Here is a 17606-nt window from a genome sequence, read left to right on the forward strand (position 1 = left end):
AGTTTAGGATGACTCAATAGATATCTCATTCCAAAATTATATAGGTTACCCTCTTGCTCTGTGTAGTGACACAGACCAGCGGAGGTTGAAGTGCTGACAGAGGTACAATACCTGTCATTTATAGTTGATTGCATATCAATTGTGGGACAACGCCCAGTCGTTATATCAATTGAGTCATCATAAAGTTGTCATAGTTAAATGGTATAGCTGACATCAGCCATTTTGTTTTGATAGCGACATTATGATTTTGATAGCAGCCATTTTGTTTTTGATCGATTCAGCCATCTTGTCTTCAGGAATCCTGTGGTAAATCGATTGACACCCCCGGTGGCCATGTTTGATGAGTCATAGCTTTGCACTGTATTTGAATTGACTGCTAAATGGTTTAAGCCTTCTTGTTATTGGTAAACGCGTATGATAACATTTTGATTGTATCACTGAAGTTGTATTATCCAGCTCATTGCTCATTATAAGAATAACCTTACGGGTTTTGTTTTGAATCAAAAGTGCAATTTTATATTGTTTTGAGATATTGTAATATTTATATGATATTAAATTGATATTTTTACAAATTGGTCCACGTTTACATGTTTAAACCAGTACTGTGAGAAACCCTCGAAAAACGAACTCAAACAGTTAGGCGTATGTTTGTATTTTTAGCTCCTCCCATTTTTTCAGGAGCATTACATTTTTGATTTTATATTTTTTTTTTTAACGAGTTATACAAACATTGACAAAACGCCCGACATTCTGCCACGGGAATGTGGCGATTAACCTCTGCTCATATTGCTTGAAGGACTTACGAGCCCAGATTTAAAAAAAAAAAAAAGTTCTGTACCTGAATGATTTTTGAAGGCACGGAGGACGCCATCCGCGCCCTCCATACAGTTCCGCCAGGTCCCTGCTGCTTCATTCCCCCCCAGGCCGGATCCCAACCCCACAGCCCGGGTCGGGCTCTCCTACCTCCTCAAAAATGGCTGCCAGAGGTTGCCACGGGTGCGCAGTCCGCACATACGCGAGTGCGGCTGCGCAGCTCTAGGGCCTCCCCCCGATCCACGCTACAGGAGACAGCCTGTAGCATGGATTGGGGAGGGAGGCCCTAGAGTTGCGCAGCCGCACTCGCGTCTGTGCGGACTGCGCAGCCGCTGTAACCTCCGACGGCCATTACCTGGGGCTTCCTCCAGCGGCCGGACTTCTTGTGCGCTCCAAAATGCGCCTCACGGCGGCGCGCTGACGTCATCAGACGTCCTCCGGGCTGTACTGCGCAGGCTCAGTAGTTCTGAGCCTGCGCAGTACAGCCCGGAGAACGTCTGATGACACCAGCGCGCCGTCGTGAGGCGCATTTTGGAGCGCACAAGAAGCCCGACCTGGCCGCCAGCCTGGCCAGGTCAGGCGCGCCACCAGAGACCCCCGGGAGCCTGTGGAGCGGCGCCGAGGGCACCTCCTGCCTGCCACGGGCTGGAGGAAGCCCCAGGTAAGTGGATGTGGATTTTTTTTTTTAATCGACCCTGAACCTTCCCTTTAAGGGAAGTGGTTAAAGAGAAATTCCACATGTGCTGAGAAAAACTCTGCATTTTCAGATTGGCTCTATATCCTGCAAGCTATTAATGATTAAACTTTTTTTTTTGCTTGATAACATTTTTCATGTGCATATAACCATAAGCAATCCACAGTTCTTGTACGGTAATAGAAACTCGAAGATCAGAGAATGGACTTGCCCTGGTGCTGAAAATGAGTTACAAAGCCTCTTGCCATGAGCAGGTTATTACTCCTGCAGCATGATGGGCATTTGTGGAGAAGCTTATTGCAACTGTATTTCTTACAGAGAACAGAGTACTGTCGCTAAGGCTACAGAGCAATGTGAACTTACTGTCAGTTTTAGCACTTCTTAGGTTCTTTTTACACTATGCGCACATTGTGGTGTGCTAAAATTGCAATGCAACAAGCAGAAGAGTTGCATCGCAAACTATTGTTGGGGTGAAACCAAGCAGTGAGGCATACTGTACAATGAGCATATGCCTCACTGCCACTGCAAATGGGGATGTTTCACTGTAAACACACTGCATGCAGTGTCTTACCCCGATGGAGAGAGCCACTACGCAATCAATGTGATAACCCCATAGGGATACTATTGCATTGTGAGGCAATGACATTGTTCATTGCCATGCAATGCAGACAAAGTGTGGAAGTAGCATAAGCTGACCGTAGCTTGAAATAGAATGATAATTTCAATAACATTAAACTGAAAATGTACCTGTGCAGCACTGATCTGTGTTTACAATGAGGGCATATTTCCACAGGCACAGAATTCATAGTGTTTCCCAAATACGATGAGTACGGGGGGGAACACCGCATATTGAAATGAATAGGCTGCCATCCGATTTGCATGTGTGGGGAAAAAAGATCCCTGGCACGGCTATAGGGATTCGGATGCGTCTCACATGAACTGCAAGTGGAACCTGATGCAGCGGAAACAGGCCCGTATTTATTTTAATGTATATGGAGATTTCCTTTAAGGAAAATATACATGGCTGCCTTTAGATTCCTTTCAGTACAGGTAAACGGACAAGAGGCAAATAAACTTCTATACTGACTGTGGTGGATTTTTGCAGGTAATCCCTATGTCATTTCTGCAACTGAATGTACAAGAGGTAATAAACAAACAGCCCTAGAGGATAAAGGGAGAGGTTATTCTCCTTCTGACCCAGTGGTCAAGTTGTGAATGAAAAACATGCTTGCAATCAAGAGCCAATGCTAATCTAAAAGCACAGCATTCCCAGACTTGCAGCTCCCATTCAGTCATTATGCGTGCCGACGCTAATGACTGGTGATACAAAAAGCAATGCTCTTGTCTGAATATAATCTGCAACATAAACTGAAATTCTTTCAGTGCATACTGCAGAGAACTCATAGCTAAAAGCTGGAGAATTGTTCTCGCTTGCTTAATTGCGCGTAAAATGTCACCACTTCATTTAACAGGGCCGGCTCTGAAGTTGTGTACTCATGCATTATGAGTCCATTAAACTATAGAGCGCAAGACTATATTTAAAGGCTAAACGTGTATTGCAGAGGTTCTCAGGCTTCAAAATATAAAACAATTTTAAAGGAGAAGCCCCAGAGTAGGAATAGCCATGAAAAATGACATGGTATTTATTTTTAGGAAATGTACATTTGGATGCACAACACTTCACCTCTGATGCACAGGAAAGGGGTGTAACTTGGCTGTGAAAAAAAGCATTGCATCTGCATTCTTGTATTTATGAAGCAGGCCAGGTGCTAAGCACAAAAGAGACATCTTGGAACAAACCAAGGAATGACTGGCTAGTCAGCGGGCACTACCTTATTGGCCATCCAAGCCTGTCACTGTTAGTGAGAATGAGGATATTACTAAAGGGAATCTGAAGTGAAAATAAACTATATCATAAGATGAATTGTACATGTAGTACAGCTAAGAAATGAAACATTAGCTGCACAGATATTGTTTCCAATACAGGAAGAGTTACAGTACATATGTCCAACTTTTTTGAACAATTTGTCGTCCGACTTGTCATTTGAATGACAAGTTGGATGTGTGTACGAGCTGTCGAGTGACTGATAACAGCCGGTTTGCGTTAAACCAACTGTCATTCCAACGACTGTTAGGTCCGTACATGTGTACAAACGACTTTTAGTCATTTGTCAAACTAATAAGACGTTTAAACAAGTCATTTGATCAGTCATTTAATCTAGTCCATTGTTCTATCCAGTCTATTGTCCATTATCAAGTTGGTTAAAAGACATGTAAATTAGCACATCAGCTGCTTTGTTGGTCAGTGTGTACAGGACGTCTGAACGACTTGGTGTTTGCACTTCAAGTCGTTCAAACGACAATCAGGCATAAAGTTGGACGTGTGTACACACATTTAAGAAACTTCAGTTGTTATCTATGCAAAAGAGCTCATCTGAGCTCCATGACCAGAAAAGTCGTGGACAGCACTGTCTTTTGAAACTCTTGTCTCAAATGTCTCATTGTTTCTTGTTTGTTTATGGTTTTCCTGCAGAGGAAGTTGAAAAGGTCATTAGCTCTGCTCTGTGAAACCATTTAAAATGCTTAGTGTAATGTGTAAACTGCTTTTTTTTAGAGAATGATGCAATGTTATAAAAAACCTATATAGCTGAAAATAAAAATATGAGACTTTTCTTTGCTACTTGTGTTCTATTAATTATCCGTACTACACATACAATTCATTATATCATAAGTTTTTTTTTTTCCGCTTCAGAGTTTTCACTTTAGAGTTTGGGTTGAAAATCTATAGCTTCAGACATAAAAAAAACCCCACAATGATTCACCACTGGGCACACCTGAGAGAGATGTGCAGCTCAACAATCTTCAGGGAACACGAGGGCAATCTTCCTGTATTACAAATTCTTCATGCACCATCTGAACTGGGTTTGCAGGTGATAAACAACACTTCCGTATTCAGTGTGCATAACCTGCTCAATGCAGTCACACCAGATATGCAGCAAATGTAAATGTGGATTACTATAGTAACATATAATCCTGATAATAATAAAAAAAAAAAAACCCCACTAAACTCAAATGTTAAAATATATCAAATATTTTTTTCATGAGGATTAAACTCCGCTATGCAAAAGCTAAAAAATGAATACAACATTGATTAAAATATATATAAATAATTTCCGAATCTACGGAAGAGGAATGTTTTTTTTTTTTTTTTTTTAATAGCAATTTTGGAGCAAATGCATTTTTCATGCAGAAGTGAGCTCAAGATGGATGCTCACCCAGGATGAATATAAAGAAAAGTATTTACCGTGGTGCCAGGTTTCAGGCACAAGAAAAGGTGCAACACGCACAGTACATTAATTTATTGTGAAGGTGAAAAATGTTCCTTTTTAAATAATCATGTATAGTGTAATCCCACTTTATACTCACGTAAACTAACAGCTGAACATAGTAAAAGGTGTTAAGTCTTCAAAGATGAGTCGGTACCACCCAAGTAGTTATAGGTCTTTTAATGTGAAGTCTGCAATGACAGACCACTGTTTTGGGCTGAAAGCCCTTTCTCAAATTGCCTTAGTCGTGAAGGTCAAGGCTAAAGCAATATGAGAAAGGGCTTTCAGTCGGAAACAGCGGTCTGTCATTGCAGCCTTCTCATTAAAAGACCTATAACTACTTGGGTGCTGCCGACTCATCTTTGAAGACTTAGTGGCTGTACCCCTTGAGGCATAGGGGTAGGAGTCTGGGCACGCCGCCTTATTCATTAGCTGCTCCTTCAATCTGCTTGTGTACAATAGATACAGGTGTAAAACACTTACCGTACATACCCGAATACAAGTCGACCTCGTGTACAAGTCGACTTCAATATTCAACCCTCTTAAGCTGGAATTTTTTATTGACTCAAGTATAAGTCTACCCAGAAAAGGTAATGGCTGACCTTAGGGCTCAGAGGGGTTGATGATTGCACTGCATACAGTATTGCAGCCATTAACCCCTCCTGTCCCTTAAGTGCAGCCAATACCTCCTGCAGGCCCCCAAGGGCTGCAATTATTCACTCCCTTTTATGAAGCCCAGTATTTCCCTCGTGCCCCTTTCCTTGTTAATTGTTGTTGCCAGGACTTTCAGACCTGTGTTTTCTTGGTATTTCCTTTCCTCAAAGTGTCACTTACCACTGTGTACATTGCTGCAAATGGGAATGTCACTAATAGTACACACAACTCAGTGTGTTCAGTGTTGCCTGTGACTCATGTATAAGTCGACCCCTATAATTATATGAAGTGAATCAGACCTAAATTTCTAAAATTATACTCGAGTATATACCTTAAATAAAATGAAAACTTGTTATGCACTAGAATACAGATTAAAATTATGTATTAATGTCAGGATACATATTAGCCAAGTTGTGGCTGAGGCTTCACAGATACTAACATGCCACTGCAACCAATCCTTACTGCTGCACCCAAGGTTGGTGCCTCCCTCACCTTTGCCTCGGCCTAACAGCTACGTATCTCTATGGCAGATTAGAGGAAATGCCAGCACCTGCTGTAAACTGTGGTTTATGGCTTGTAGAGGGCTGACTAGCCTTGAGTTATATTAAAAAAAAAATAAAAAAAAATAGACCCACGGGTTTAACAGATGAAGGTTGGGGGATATCACAAAAAATCCTATGATAATGCACTGCTCCAGTGTTCAAGATGCTGTTAGTTAGCAAACGGAAGCATTTGAAATCACATTTAAAAGATGACGAGAAGAGGGAACAGGAGGAAAATTTACAGTAGTACTTAGAAATTAGAATACCTTGTCTAAGTATTTCTGTTTATAAATCTAAGTTATTGTCAGCTTTCCTTAGCATAGTTTGAAGATAAGCAGTCTGGCTGAAGCGCCTGGTGGATTTGGAATGCCTGGTATTCTACATGTCCTCCATGCTGCAAACAAAGAGAATTAGGTAGCTGGAAAAATCTGTCTTTGTTTTCATTTTCAGCCTACTTAATGGCAGCTCTGCCCTCAACACCTTTCAGCAGACCCATCAATCTTATTTTGTTGCTCAATTTGTATTTCTCAACATACTCGGCCCTCTCCTCCAGGTTCTTAATTCTATAAAGCAGTATCTCGAGGAGACATCCTTCAAGATGACCATTAGCATTTCATTTGTGATTGAATAAGTACTTCATTTGTGTTTGAATAGTGTTAAATTTGCTTTGAATAATGTGAGGTCTCAATCGCCCATTGCATTCACAACAACAGGAACTGACCTTAAATGCAGGTCAATGCAACAAGTTACAGTTGGAAAACTGTATTTTTTGGACTATAAGACTCACTTTTTCTCCCCCAAAAGTGGGGGGGAAAAGTAATTGCGTCTTATAGTTCAAATGCAGAGAGTTCCTGACTTGTGAACGCCTTCCAATACGGACCACCAACCCGTTCCAATATCAGGGACTCCCTCTGTACTGTGCCCATGCAGAGGTGGACACAGGATGACACAAGGGGACAGAGGACGACACAGGGAGACAAGAGGTACAAGGGGGCATGAGGTTAAAAAAAGGCGGTATAGTCCACAAGATGCCCCTTCACCATGCACTAGGTTTAGTATATACATTTTTTCCCCTGGTTTTTGTCCTCTAAACCTAGGTGTGCCGTATGGTCAGGAGCGTCTTTTAGTCTAAAAAATACAGTAGATGTCAAAGTAAAAGCAAGCAAAATGGAATTAAATCTCAGGTCAACACTGGTCCATAAGATCCCATTCAAAACTAAAACCTCGGGTTTAGAATGCTTCCTACAAATGAAAATAACACACAATTTTCTGTGTACAAAAGCCTGCTATCATTCTGGTTTTCAAAAACTCTGACGTTTGCCATATATAATATACATATACAATATACATAATATGACTATTTTTCCATGAATTGAAAAGTTCATTTGATCAAATAAATAACAAAACCATTTCAAATGCACCAAAAGGGTCAATATCAAGTGTTAAATCAAAAAGAACTTTAAATAAATTCAGGTTGTAAAATGCCTGAGACTTTTGGATTTTCTGAATTCTGAACCATGCACACATATAATTATTTTTACTGTGCTTTTCTCTCATTTGGTCAATCACAGGAGATCACAAAAAATATATTTTGGCCGTTACTTGGTATAATCCAGGGATGAACTCCAGGTGCTGGTCTGCTGTTAGCATGCACTGCATAGTTTTCAGCTTGCTGGATACCCAGAAATCTTTGTGAAACTAGCACAAAGGCATCCCAAGCTGCACATTCAAGTGGGTTGAATATGGTTAGGAATGTGACATCACATATCAAATCACGGATTTCTGGACCAACAAAAATCCCTGCTATCAGTTTACTACCTACTTCTACTACTAACTTCTCCAAACTTGTCCTTTGATACTGAAAACCCTTTCCACCTCGATCCATTGAAATTACAACATGTTTCATAAAAGGGAACCTTAACTGAGAGGGATATGGATGTTTTCTTTTAAACAATACCAGTTGCTTGGCAGTCCTGCTGCTCTCTTTGGCTGTAGTAGTGGCTGAATCACAGACCTGAAACAAGCATGCAGATAATCCAGTCTGACTTCAGTGAGAGCACCTGATCTGCATGCTTGTTGAGGGGCTGTGACTAAAAGTATTAGAGACACAGGCTTAGCAGTAGAGTCAGACAACTGGTATTATTTTAAAAAGAAAAATCCATGTCCTTCTCAGTTTCGGTTCCCTTTAATCCCAGTTTAAAAAGAAGTGGTGGAATGTAGAGGTAGGGCAGAGCAGCGAGCATTGCTTTGCACCACATTTAGTATGAACAGGTCACAATTACAGCAATGGTCTATAGCTTACTGGCTAATAACACTAATTATCTCATGAGATGAGAAATATTAAACAGCAAGAGGGCTTAAGGCCTGGTAATAAGTAACAGGCCATCATCATCAAGTACCATATACCGTACTTGCAGATGATGAAGCAAGAAATCTGAATTGGCTAACAATAACAAAATTGTTATAGCTAGATGACTGGGTCAAAGCATCCTTAAAACACCTGGTCTTGTAGGGTTTTCGAGTATGCAAGGATTACTACCTATAAAAAAGTGGTCACAAGGAAGGAAAACTGGTAACCTGGCTAAAGGCCATGGGTGTCCGAGGATCACTGATGCATGTGGTAGGTAAAGACTATTCCATAGGAGCATCACTACAAAGAAATTGCTAAAAAAAAATCATGCTGGCCATAAAAAAAGTCTATTGCAGCTAACGGAATATGTAGCTACATAGCTTCACACCAGAGTGCCCATACCGGAAGCGCCTATAGTGGATGGACAACACATGAGTGGAAGAACTGGACCACAAAGCAATGGAATGGCCTGGCCTAACAAGACATTTTCTTGGCTTTAGACTCTCAGTCCATTCAGTAAGATGTGCTGGAAAACTAGACACAGCAGGGCACCATCAGAGGTCTTCAGAAGTCCATGCTTTGTAGGATCACAGCGGTTTTGGAATAAGAAAATGTATTTTACTACATAAAGAAAATCAAGATAATATTTCAATGGGGAGCTCTTCTAAAAATCCAGCAAAAAAATTAAAAATAGAAAAAAATGTTGAGCTAAACATGCAGATATGGTTGAAAAAATAAGATGAAAACAGACCATCTTAGCAATTAAAAATGACAGTGGGGAAAATGTTGAATATATGCCCATCTGTACCTGGAATGAGAAACAAAAAGCAGAAGAGCACAGTGACAGCTTTCCAGCTACAAATTCATCTTCTTATCACAGTATAAAGAGTAAGGATATGCATAAATAGTTTTATTGTATCCCAGCACAGTTGGTACCGGGTCTATGAGAAACATGAGGAGCTGGAAGTGGAAGGGATGCTGAGACAGTATAATAGAACCCTATGCAGAGAAAGTGTGTGTAATTATATATTGCTACAGGCTAGTCAGGCTAAGTCAAGATTGTGATTAGGAAGGGGGGGGGGGGGGCAGGCAATACTGGCTAGCTCGGTTAGCATAAAAGCGAAGCACAAGGGCTGTAGGGGAACCTCACAGCCTCTTTTGTGACTATATATTTACAAGCTATATTATGTTGACGGTGGCTGGCAATGAAAACAGGTGGCATTTTTATACAGCAACATAAAAGATGATTTTCTCCAAAGCAAATTTCCAAATAATTAAGGCATTTTTATCATAAAGGGTCACTAACTGGGTGCATGAGATGCAAGAATAAAAAAAGAAAAAGTTAACAACAACACGCCGTAATAGTACTCAATAGAGGCCTGATAAGCAAATACAGCATATAGTTTCTCTGTGCATGATTCAGTGACTAATGCTGGGAATACACCGTATGTTTTTTCGGCAGATAGATGGTTCAATAGATTATTTCCGACATGTCCGATCTTATTTTCAATCGTTTTTCTTATCGGTTTCTCATCAAAGAGAATGGAAATAGATAAGAAAATCGAGCGGGAAAATCGAGCGGGGAACAGAGGTACAGCAATTCCTGTAAGGTAATAGCTCCTGGCATGTTCTTCCTATTTTGTAATAATAGAAGTTGGAATAGAAGCTCCTGAAGTGAGAGAGATATGGGGGCTGCCATATTTATTTCCTTTTATACAGTGCAAATTGCCTGGCTAGCCTGCTGATCCTCTGCTTCTAATAGAGTTAGCCATAGACCACAAACAAGCATGCAGATCAGTGTTTCTGCCATAAATTTGACACATGCTTGTTTTAGGTCGGTTACACCATTGATGTGTGAAAGATTAGCAGGACAGGCAGGCAACTGGTATTGTTTAAAGGGAAATACATATGGCAGCCTCAAAACTTCAGGTGTCTTGGGAGCTGAATGAACCAGATTCTACCTCATACTGTCAACACCGCTGCTTACACTTCTCATTACGATTGCAGCTCTTAAGTATGTACACATGCACAATCACTGTATCCCATCAGGACTGGATGCCTTGGGCGACAATTTGTGGCTTAGTGTTGTAGACATGTTGCTAACTGCTCAGTTACTATGGAGAGAGGACAACCGCAAAGCATAAAATAAGGAGGCTTCCAGCAGGCAGGGTGAGGAAGAGAACAATGTGGTTGGGCATCAATGTCGGTAAAGATCCATCAGCGGACACCGGTACACATGCTAGATTTTGGGGCGAGCGTCATCTAGCATATGTACTTAAATGGAAACGGAAACGAGGTATATGGAGGCAGCTATATTTATTTCCTTTTAACCCCCTTGCCGGTCCAATTCCCGCGGCAAGGGGGCAGCAAAGCACTTTTTTTTTTAAATCATGTAGCGAGCCCAGGGCTCGCTACATGATAGCCGCTGAGCAGCGGCATCCCCCCACCCACTCCGATCACCTCCGGCGATCAGAGTAAGCAGGAAATCCCGTACAGAACAGGATTTCCTGCTGGGCTTCCCCGGTCGCCATGGCGACGAGGCGCGATGACGTCACCAACGTCATGGACCGTCAGAGGGAATCCCGATCCACCCCTCAGCGCTGCCTGGCACTGATTGGCCAGGTTGCGCAGGGGTCGGGGGTGGGGGCGGGGCGCGGCCGGCTCAGCGGGTAGCGGCGATCGCATACCACACGCAGCTAGCAAAGTGCTAGCTGCGTGTAGGGAAAAAAAAAATTGAAAATCGGCCCAGCGGGGCCTGAGAAATCCTGCTACGCAGGTTACCCCGAGCTGAGCTCGGGATAACCGGCAAGTAGGTTAAGCAATACCAGTTACCTGGCTGTCCTGCTGATTCTCTGCCTCTAATGCTTTTAGCCATACACCCTGTTTCTGACATTATTGTCAGATCTGAGAAGATTAGCTGCATGCTTGTTTCTGGTGTTATTCAGACACTACTGAAGCCAAATAGATCAGCAGGGCTGACAGGCAACTGGTACGAACAAAAAAGACGATAGAAACACTGCGCTAGGTGACAAATGAAATCAAGAGCAAATACCAACAACCTGTAACTGCTTATACAATCTTCATATGGGAAGTGCTAACTGTATGAGATCACTGTATCCCCACTAAACCAATAGAAGAAAAATCCAGCAGCACTCTACCACGCTGATACAAATACAATATCACACAAATATCATAGTCCACTAGAAAAAACTTCTTCAGTTTCGTATACTTCTGTCACAAGCAGTTGCCAGTTGAATATAATGGTCAAATACACATTCACCAGATTTTACTAACTCTTACCACAGGAGTCAGTATCAGCTGCGAAGGGTTTCAGCCACCCTCTCGGCTCCCCGACCTCTCCAACTGTCCTGTACGCCTCCCTATTAGGGGGCGTACAGGACAGTTGAAGAGGTCGGGGAGCCGAGAGGGTGGCTGAAACCCTATAGGCAACTGGTACTGTTTAAAAGAAAACAAATATGGCAGCCTCCATATTCTTTCCACTTCATGTGTCCTTTAATGTAAAAATTAGCATAGGAACCGAAGACTGCAGGGTGTTCTATTCAGGAGTCTTTCTACACATACAATAAATAATTTTCAGCTCAGGTTTGCTATAATCAAGATTATACAGTGCTACTATATTCTACACACACATTCCCTGCAAATTTGCTGAGTAGCTTTGGCATCAACGGTAATGCCTTGTATGTTGCATTCATTCACTTAAGATAAAACTAAAGTCAATGAAAACAAATCCAGTTCAACTTACCTGGGACTTCTACATGCCCCTTGCAGCTGTCCTGTGCCGTGACATACCGATCCTTCGGTCCCCCGCAGTGATCCAATTTAGTCTTCAACAACTCAGCCCATTGCACCTGCATGGTCCGGGCCGCACTGTACATGCGCAGTATGAGATGCTCTTGTACTGTGCATGCGCAGAACGCTCCCGCCGACGAGAGTGCGACCGAAGGCTTGCACTGCAAAGACCGCACATATGCAGTGGGCTGAGTCACCAAAGATTAAACTGGGTCACTGCAGGGGACCGAAGGATCATTATGTCACGGCGCGGGTACAGGGTAGCTGCAGGGGGCCGATAGAAGCCCCAGGTCAGTTAATTTGGATTTTTTTTCATTGACTTTAGGTTTCCTTTAACAAGAAAATACATCAGGGTATTGAAAATAGGAGTCAGAGGTATCGGAAACAAAAGCGTTAAAGAATTGGATGTCCTAACTCTGAAGCCCTGGTTTTTAGCATATCTGCAGATTGAACATGTTAAAGGGGTACTATGGCGAAAATTATGCTGTTCTATTACCCCCAGCATTAGTTGTTCAATAGGGACAGCATAATTTTCTCCATAGGGCCAGTGTAAAAAAAGAAAAACCACACACACACACCTAACTAAATAGGCTGTAAATATTGTAAAGCTGGCAGGATTAGAACCTGTTTATTCAGTTACTTTGAGAAGGCAGAGACACGGAAGACTGATCGCAGTTAGGAGAGAGCAGATGCAACAGCCAGCCTCCATCGCTACCCCTTCATAATGACGCAGGTCAGTTGTGTACAAGTGTTAGGAGTTTTTTTTTTTTTAACACAAGCTGTATGGAGAAAATGATGCTGTCTCTATTAAACAACTGACTGTGGATAATGGCATAATTTTTGCCATAGTGCCCCTTTAAAGGGGAACTGAAGAGAGAGGTATATGGAGGCTGTCATGTTTATTTCCTTTTAATCAATACCAGTTGCCTGGCAGCCCTGCTGGTCTATTTCTCTGCAGTAGTATCTGATTAAAACCAGAAACAAGCATGCAGCTAGTCTTGTCAGATCAGACTTATAAGTCTGAACCACTGAAACACCTGATCTGCTGCATGCTTGTTCAGGGGCTATGGCTAATAGTATTATAGGCAGAGGATCGGCAGGGCTGCCAGGCAACTGGTATTGTCTAAAAGGAAATAAACATGACAGCCTCCATATACCTCTCTCTTCAGTTCCCCTTTAAGTACAATAATAGCATCCTAATGGATGGTTATATAGCTACACACCTATATGGGGAGATGTAGGGTAAATAATATGTATTTATCAGTGTTTATAATCAACAGAGACTCCAGGGCCCTAGTGATTGATAGTAATGCTCCTTGCTGTGGATTTCTATGAAAATAAATAGTGAGTGCAAGTTAAATATTTTTCCAAGTCACCCATGTCTAAAGGTGTCCCTCTTTGATCAGAGGGATTTATCTGCTTGAATCCCTCCACACACTACGCAAAGATTTTCAATCGATTCCAGCATTGAATCTTTGAAAACCTGTGTGTGCCTGCTGGGTTTCTCTGTGACGCACCCTCCCCTTCCCCTCCCTTGTCAATCGTTTTTTAGCAGATCGAATGATAAAAAAAAAAAAAAAAAAAAAAAAAAAAAAGAGAGAGAATGGCCACCTTAAAAATTGTAACAGGGCCGTGCTTAACACGCCCCCCTTAACCCTCGTCCTCATTTTTTTTCCCCATTAAAAATAAAAAACCTAGAAAAATGTTATGCATATCTTGACCAAGGCAGCAACAGGAAACGTGACTAAGAACAGTGTTCACTGTCGCCTTTCACGTTGTGCAGTTTTAAAGTAAAAAGCTGAAGATAGTGTGTTTCTGTCACTTTATGGCCAGTAAAATGGAAGCTGCATGCTTCTAGGAGTCTCTTTGGACCTCCTCTATGAGTGACAGCATGGGGTCCACATATATTGATCTAGTAACATAATTATTGGATACTGCAGAAGAGGTAATCCCAGAGACATCTATAAAAAGACAAACAAAACCTGAACAGGCAGGAATTATGCTGCTCAAAACTCAAACACTTGAAGTTCTGGATTAGAGACATCAGAAGGTCTAGATTGAAATAAAAAATATGAAGAGGAAAAAAAAAAAAAAAAAAAAAAAAGACGGTCAAATCAAAAAGTCTTCTGGGTGCAGTAACTGATTACGGTATCAATATGTGTGTTCCACCTTTTGATTGAGCTGCTGAAAGTTTGACTGGTTGTTATTGCTCAACAATGTTCCCTATGCCCTTTTCAGGTGTATAGGTTTTTGAAACAAGGCAAAAAAGTCAAATAAATAGTTATAGAAAATCAAATGAAAAATACTTCAAGTGTACTTGTGACGGGGCATATAAAAAAAATTATACATATATGGGGCTTCCTCCAGCACCCTCAAGGCTGATCGCTCCCTCGCCTTTTACCTGTACCACCTGGATCCTCCACGCCTTGAGTTGGGGCAGTTGGAGCATGCGCAGCCCGGCTGCGCCCTCCTGCCACCAGGAGCGTTCTGCGCCGCTCCCGGCGATGGGGGCGCACTTACGGCCGGGCCAAGCATGCTCAGTATGCCCCAGACCCGAAAGACTTTATTGCCAAATTGCTGATGATCCAGAAGACGCAGGAGGACGGCGAGGGAGCGATCAGCCTGGAGGGGGATGGAGGAATTCCCAGGTATGTACTGTATATATTTTTTTTTTATATCTGGGGGATAAACATCAGTTTTCCTTTAACACCAGTGGAGGAACTAATTTTTATGGTATATCTTTGCTTCTCTTACCCCATCTTTTGGGTCGGTGTGAAGTCCACCTCCTGCATGTCCATGCCAGCATGTTCTCACAGTGGTTGAAGGCAATCCTGATAGTACCTATAACAAGGATCCAGTGTTTAAAATGCCAGATATTCAGAGAGAACAAATCGACCAAATATCAATTCATACCTTGCACTGATTAAAGTTAAATTAGCCTGAATAAACTGTCTGCATGCTGGATTACATGACACTGTAATTTTAATAAGCTATAAATGCAGTATAAATCAGTGTTTCAGAAACTACACCTTGACATCAAGAGCATGAAGCAGTAATTTACTTATTCCACCCACTGTCCCTGAAGTGATGCAATATTGTATTGCTTTTTTTCTCATGTGGAGGAACAGAGAGACTCCCAAATCTCCAGATTTAATTTGAGGACTTTGCCCCCAACTGAATAAATAGCCAAACAATTACACCAGAGGTACCACAGAACTACATTAGGCCCCGACTTCACTGGGCCGACTAGGCCTCTACCTCTTCTGGGCTTCTTCCAAAAGCTGGTTTCTAATTTGCATGTGGTATGATGTGCATGGGCATGACCACACGTGCTGTGCGTGTGCGGATTCAAGAGCATAGGGACTCTATTAGTACGTTTTTGGAGGGCAATGATTCTTATGAGACTTCAGTGTCGAGACATTTTCGCGATGCCAGACATGGACCGTCACAATTACGATGGCTGGTACTAGATGCTTTAAATTTGCAAGTATGTGGGGGCGACAAGAAAAGCGGTTGCTCCAGAAAGAGGCGCGTTGGATTAATCATTTAGATGTGATATACCCTAGGGGGATGAATGAGCATGTGCAATGGAAAGGTTTTCTGTGAATGCATTACTATGCGGTTTTAACGCCACTGGTATAATTAACATTTGATTATAGTGGTAAGTGTTTACGGTTACAGAATTCATCTTTCTTTTTTTAGGTCGGTGTTCATGGGTAGCCTGAGTGGAGTGCCCTAGGAGTCCGGTCAGTTGCAATATATAGTTGTGGGGTAGCCCTTTAAAGAATTCCTTTTTTAATATATTCTAGACAATTGTTTTTTTATAAAAATTGTGTACTTTTGTATGAGCATTTACACTATATTTATAAGCATATTATATTAAAGTATATTATATCTAATTAGGTTTTTGTAGGTTGGTAGTAAGGAGTGGCCTATGTCTAGGTAGTGACTTCCACGCCCCCTAATTAAGGGGTGTGGTCTCTATGCCAGTATATATGTAGGTGTTGTGTTTGGTTTCATTTTACTCCAGATGAAGAACCGAGAGGGTTCGTAACATGTAGTGTGGTTTCACTATTAATACATGCTTTAATTAGCAAGCCTTTTGTGTGCCGCCTCTTCACTGTTCTTGTACCTGTTTGCTCAGGTGGGTGACCTGAGTGAGGTGTAGCACCGTTTTCCCTGCCTGGATCCAGGACCGTGATTTATTCTGTTTGAGTTTCTAATTTGCATGAAGTTGTCTGGAGGTTGTAAAGTGGGAAGTGCCCAAGATGAGGACCGACACAAGAAAGAAAAACTATTTATTCAAAAACACTGGACAAAGTGTTTCACAGCAATCCACCTGCCTACCCTGGCCAACAAGATACAACAAGGTCTCAAGGTAAGAGTAAATTGGTTCAGAGCACCTAAAGGCCCACTGGAAGTGCTTTTTGGAAATCGTCAAATGCTTGCGATTTCTAGATCGTGGAATTCCTGGAGTGATCATGCTTTGGCTCTGCAGCCACTGGATGCAGCTGCTGCCAAAATGCTGCATACAGCGCTTTGCTGCATGCGGAACTATATTCTTAGGGTTCGGCTGCTGTAGCACTTTGCCAATCGCCTGTGATCAGCAAGTGCTGCTAGTGGACCCCAGACCTTAGTCTATTCTAGAAAGCCAAGTTTCAAAGTGGACTTATATATATATATATATAAATATGTCCAGTTTGGCATTTGCAGCTATAGAAAGGTTAATGTATTGATATACATACATACGTATACACATACACACACATACTCACACACGATCAGAAGTCAGGCCGTTCCACTTTAATTTTTTTCCCACCCCCCTATAATGTCACGGCCACCATGATTGGCCGGAGGAAGAATGAAACTAATGAAACTAAGGGGATCTCGACGGCCGGGGGAAGAAGCCGGGGTCCCGCTGGCAGCTCCGATTGCGAGTGGTACTCAGGTAAAACCAGCATGCGGAGGCGGATCTTTAAAACGTAAAAAAATAATAATGTGACCTGAAACAGCTCGTGTTCTTGATCCAAGCACTCCGCTTCACGCTGTAGTACGCCTCTCTGTTCACCCACCAGGTCCCTGGAAAAATTTCAATACTATCTCCCAAAATGGCCACAACCCCAAAAGTACTTTAACCATTTCAGCCCCTTATGCATCAGAGCAATTTTCACCTCCCATTCATTCGCCAATAAGTATCACTAATTATCACAAAGAATTGATCTATATCTTGTTTTTTCCGCCACCAATTAGGCTTCTTTAGGTGGTACATTTTGCTAAGAATTATTTTTTTCTAAATGCATTTTAACAGGAATATTAAGAAAAAAAATGGAAAAAAAAATATTATTTCTCAGGTTTCATCCATTATAGGTTTAAAATGTATTATGTATTATGCTACCATTATTAAAACCTATGTATTT

At 41.8% G+C, this 17606-nt stretch overlaps 1 protein-coding gene across 2 annotated transcripts in view; it reads right to left on the reverse strand.

The window, feature by feature from the left end:
* ABCB7 (ATP binding cassette subfamily B member 7) overlaps nucleotides 1-17606 on the reverse strand; it is a 214102-nt gene that overhangs the window by 150377 nt on the left and 46119 nt on the right. For both annotated transcript variants that reach the window (XM_068247587.1, XM_068247586.1), the window contains exon 3: nucleotides 14944-15030. In XM_068247587.1, the coding sequence (XP_068103688.1) occupies nucleotides 14944-15030 (87 nt within the window). The remainder of the gene's footprint in view (nucleotides 1-14943; nucleotides 15031-17606) is intronic.

Source organism: Hyperolius riggenbachi, chromosome 8 (genome assembly GCF_040937935.1).
Source record: "Hyperolius riggenbachi isolate aHypRig1 chromosome 8, aHypRig1.pri, whole genome shotgun sequence".
Taxonomy (NCBI): domain Eukaryota; kingdom Metazoa; phylum Chordata; class Amphibia; order Anura; family Hyperoliidae; genus Hyperolius; species Hyperolius riggenbachi.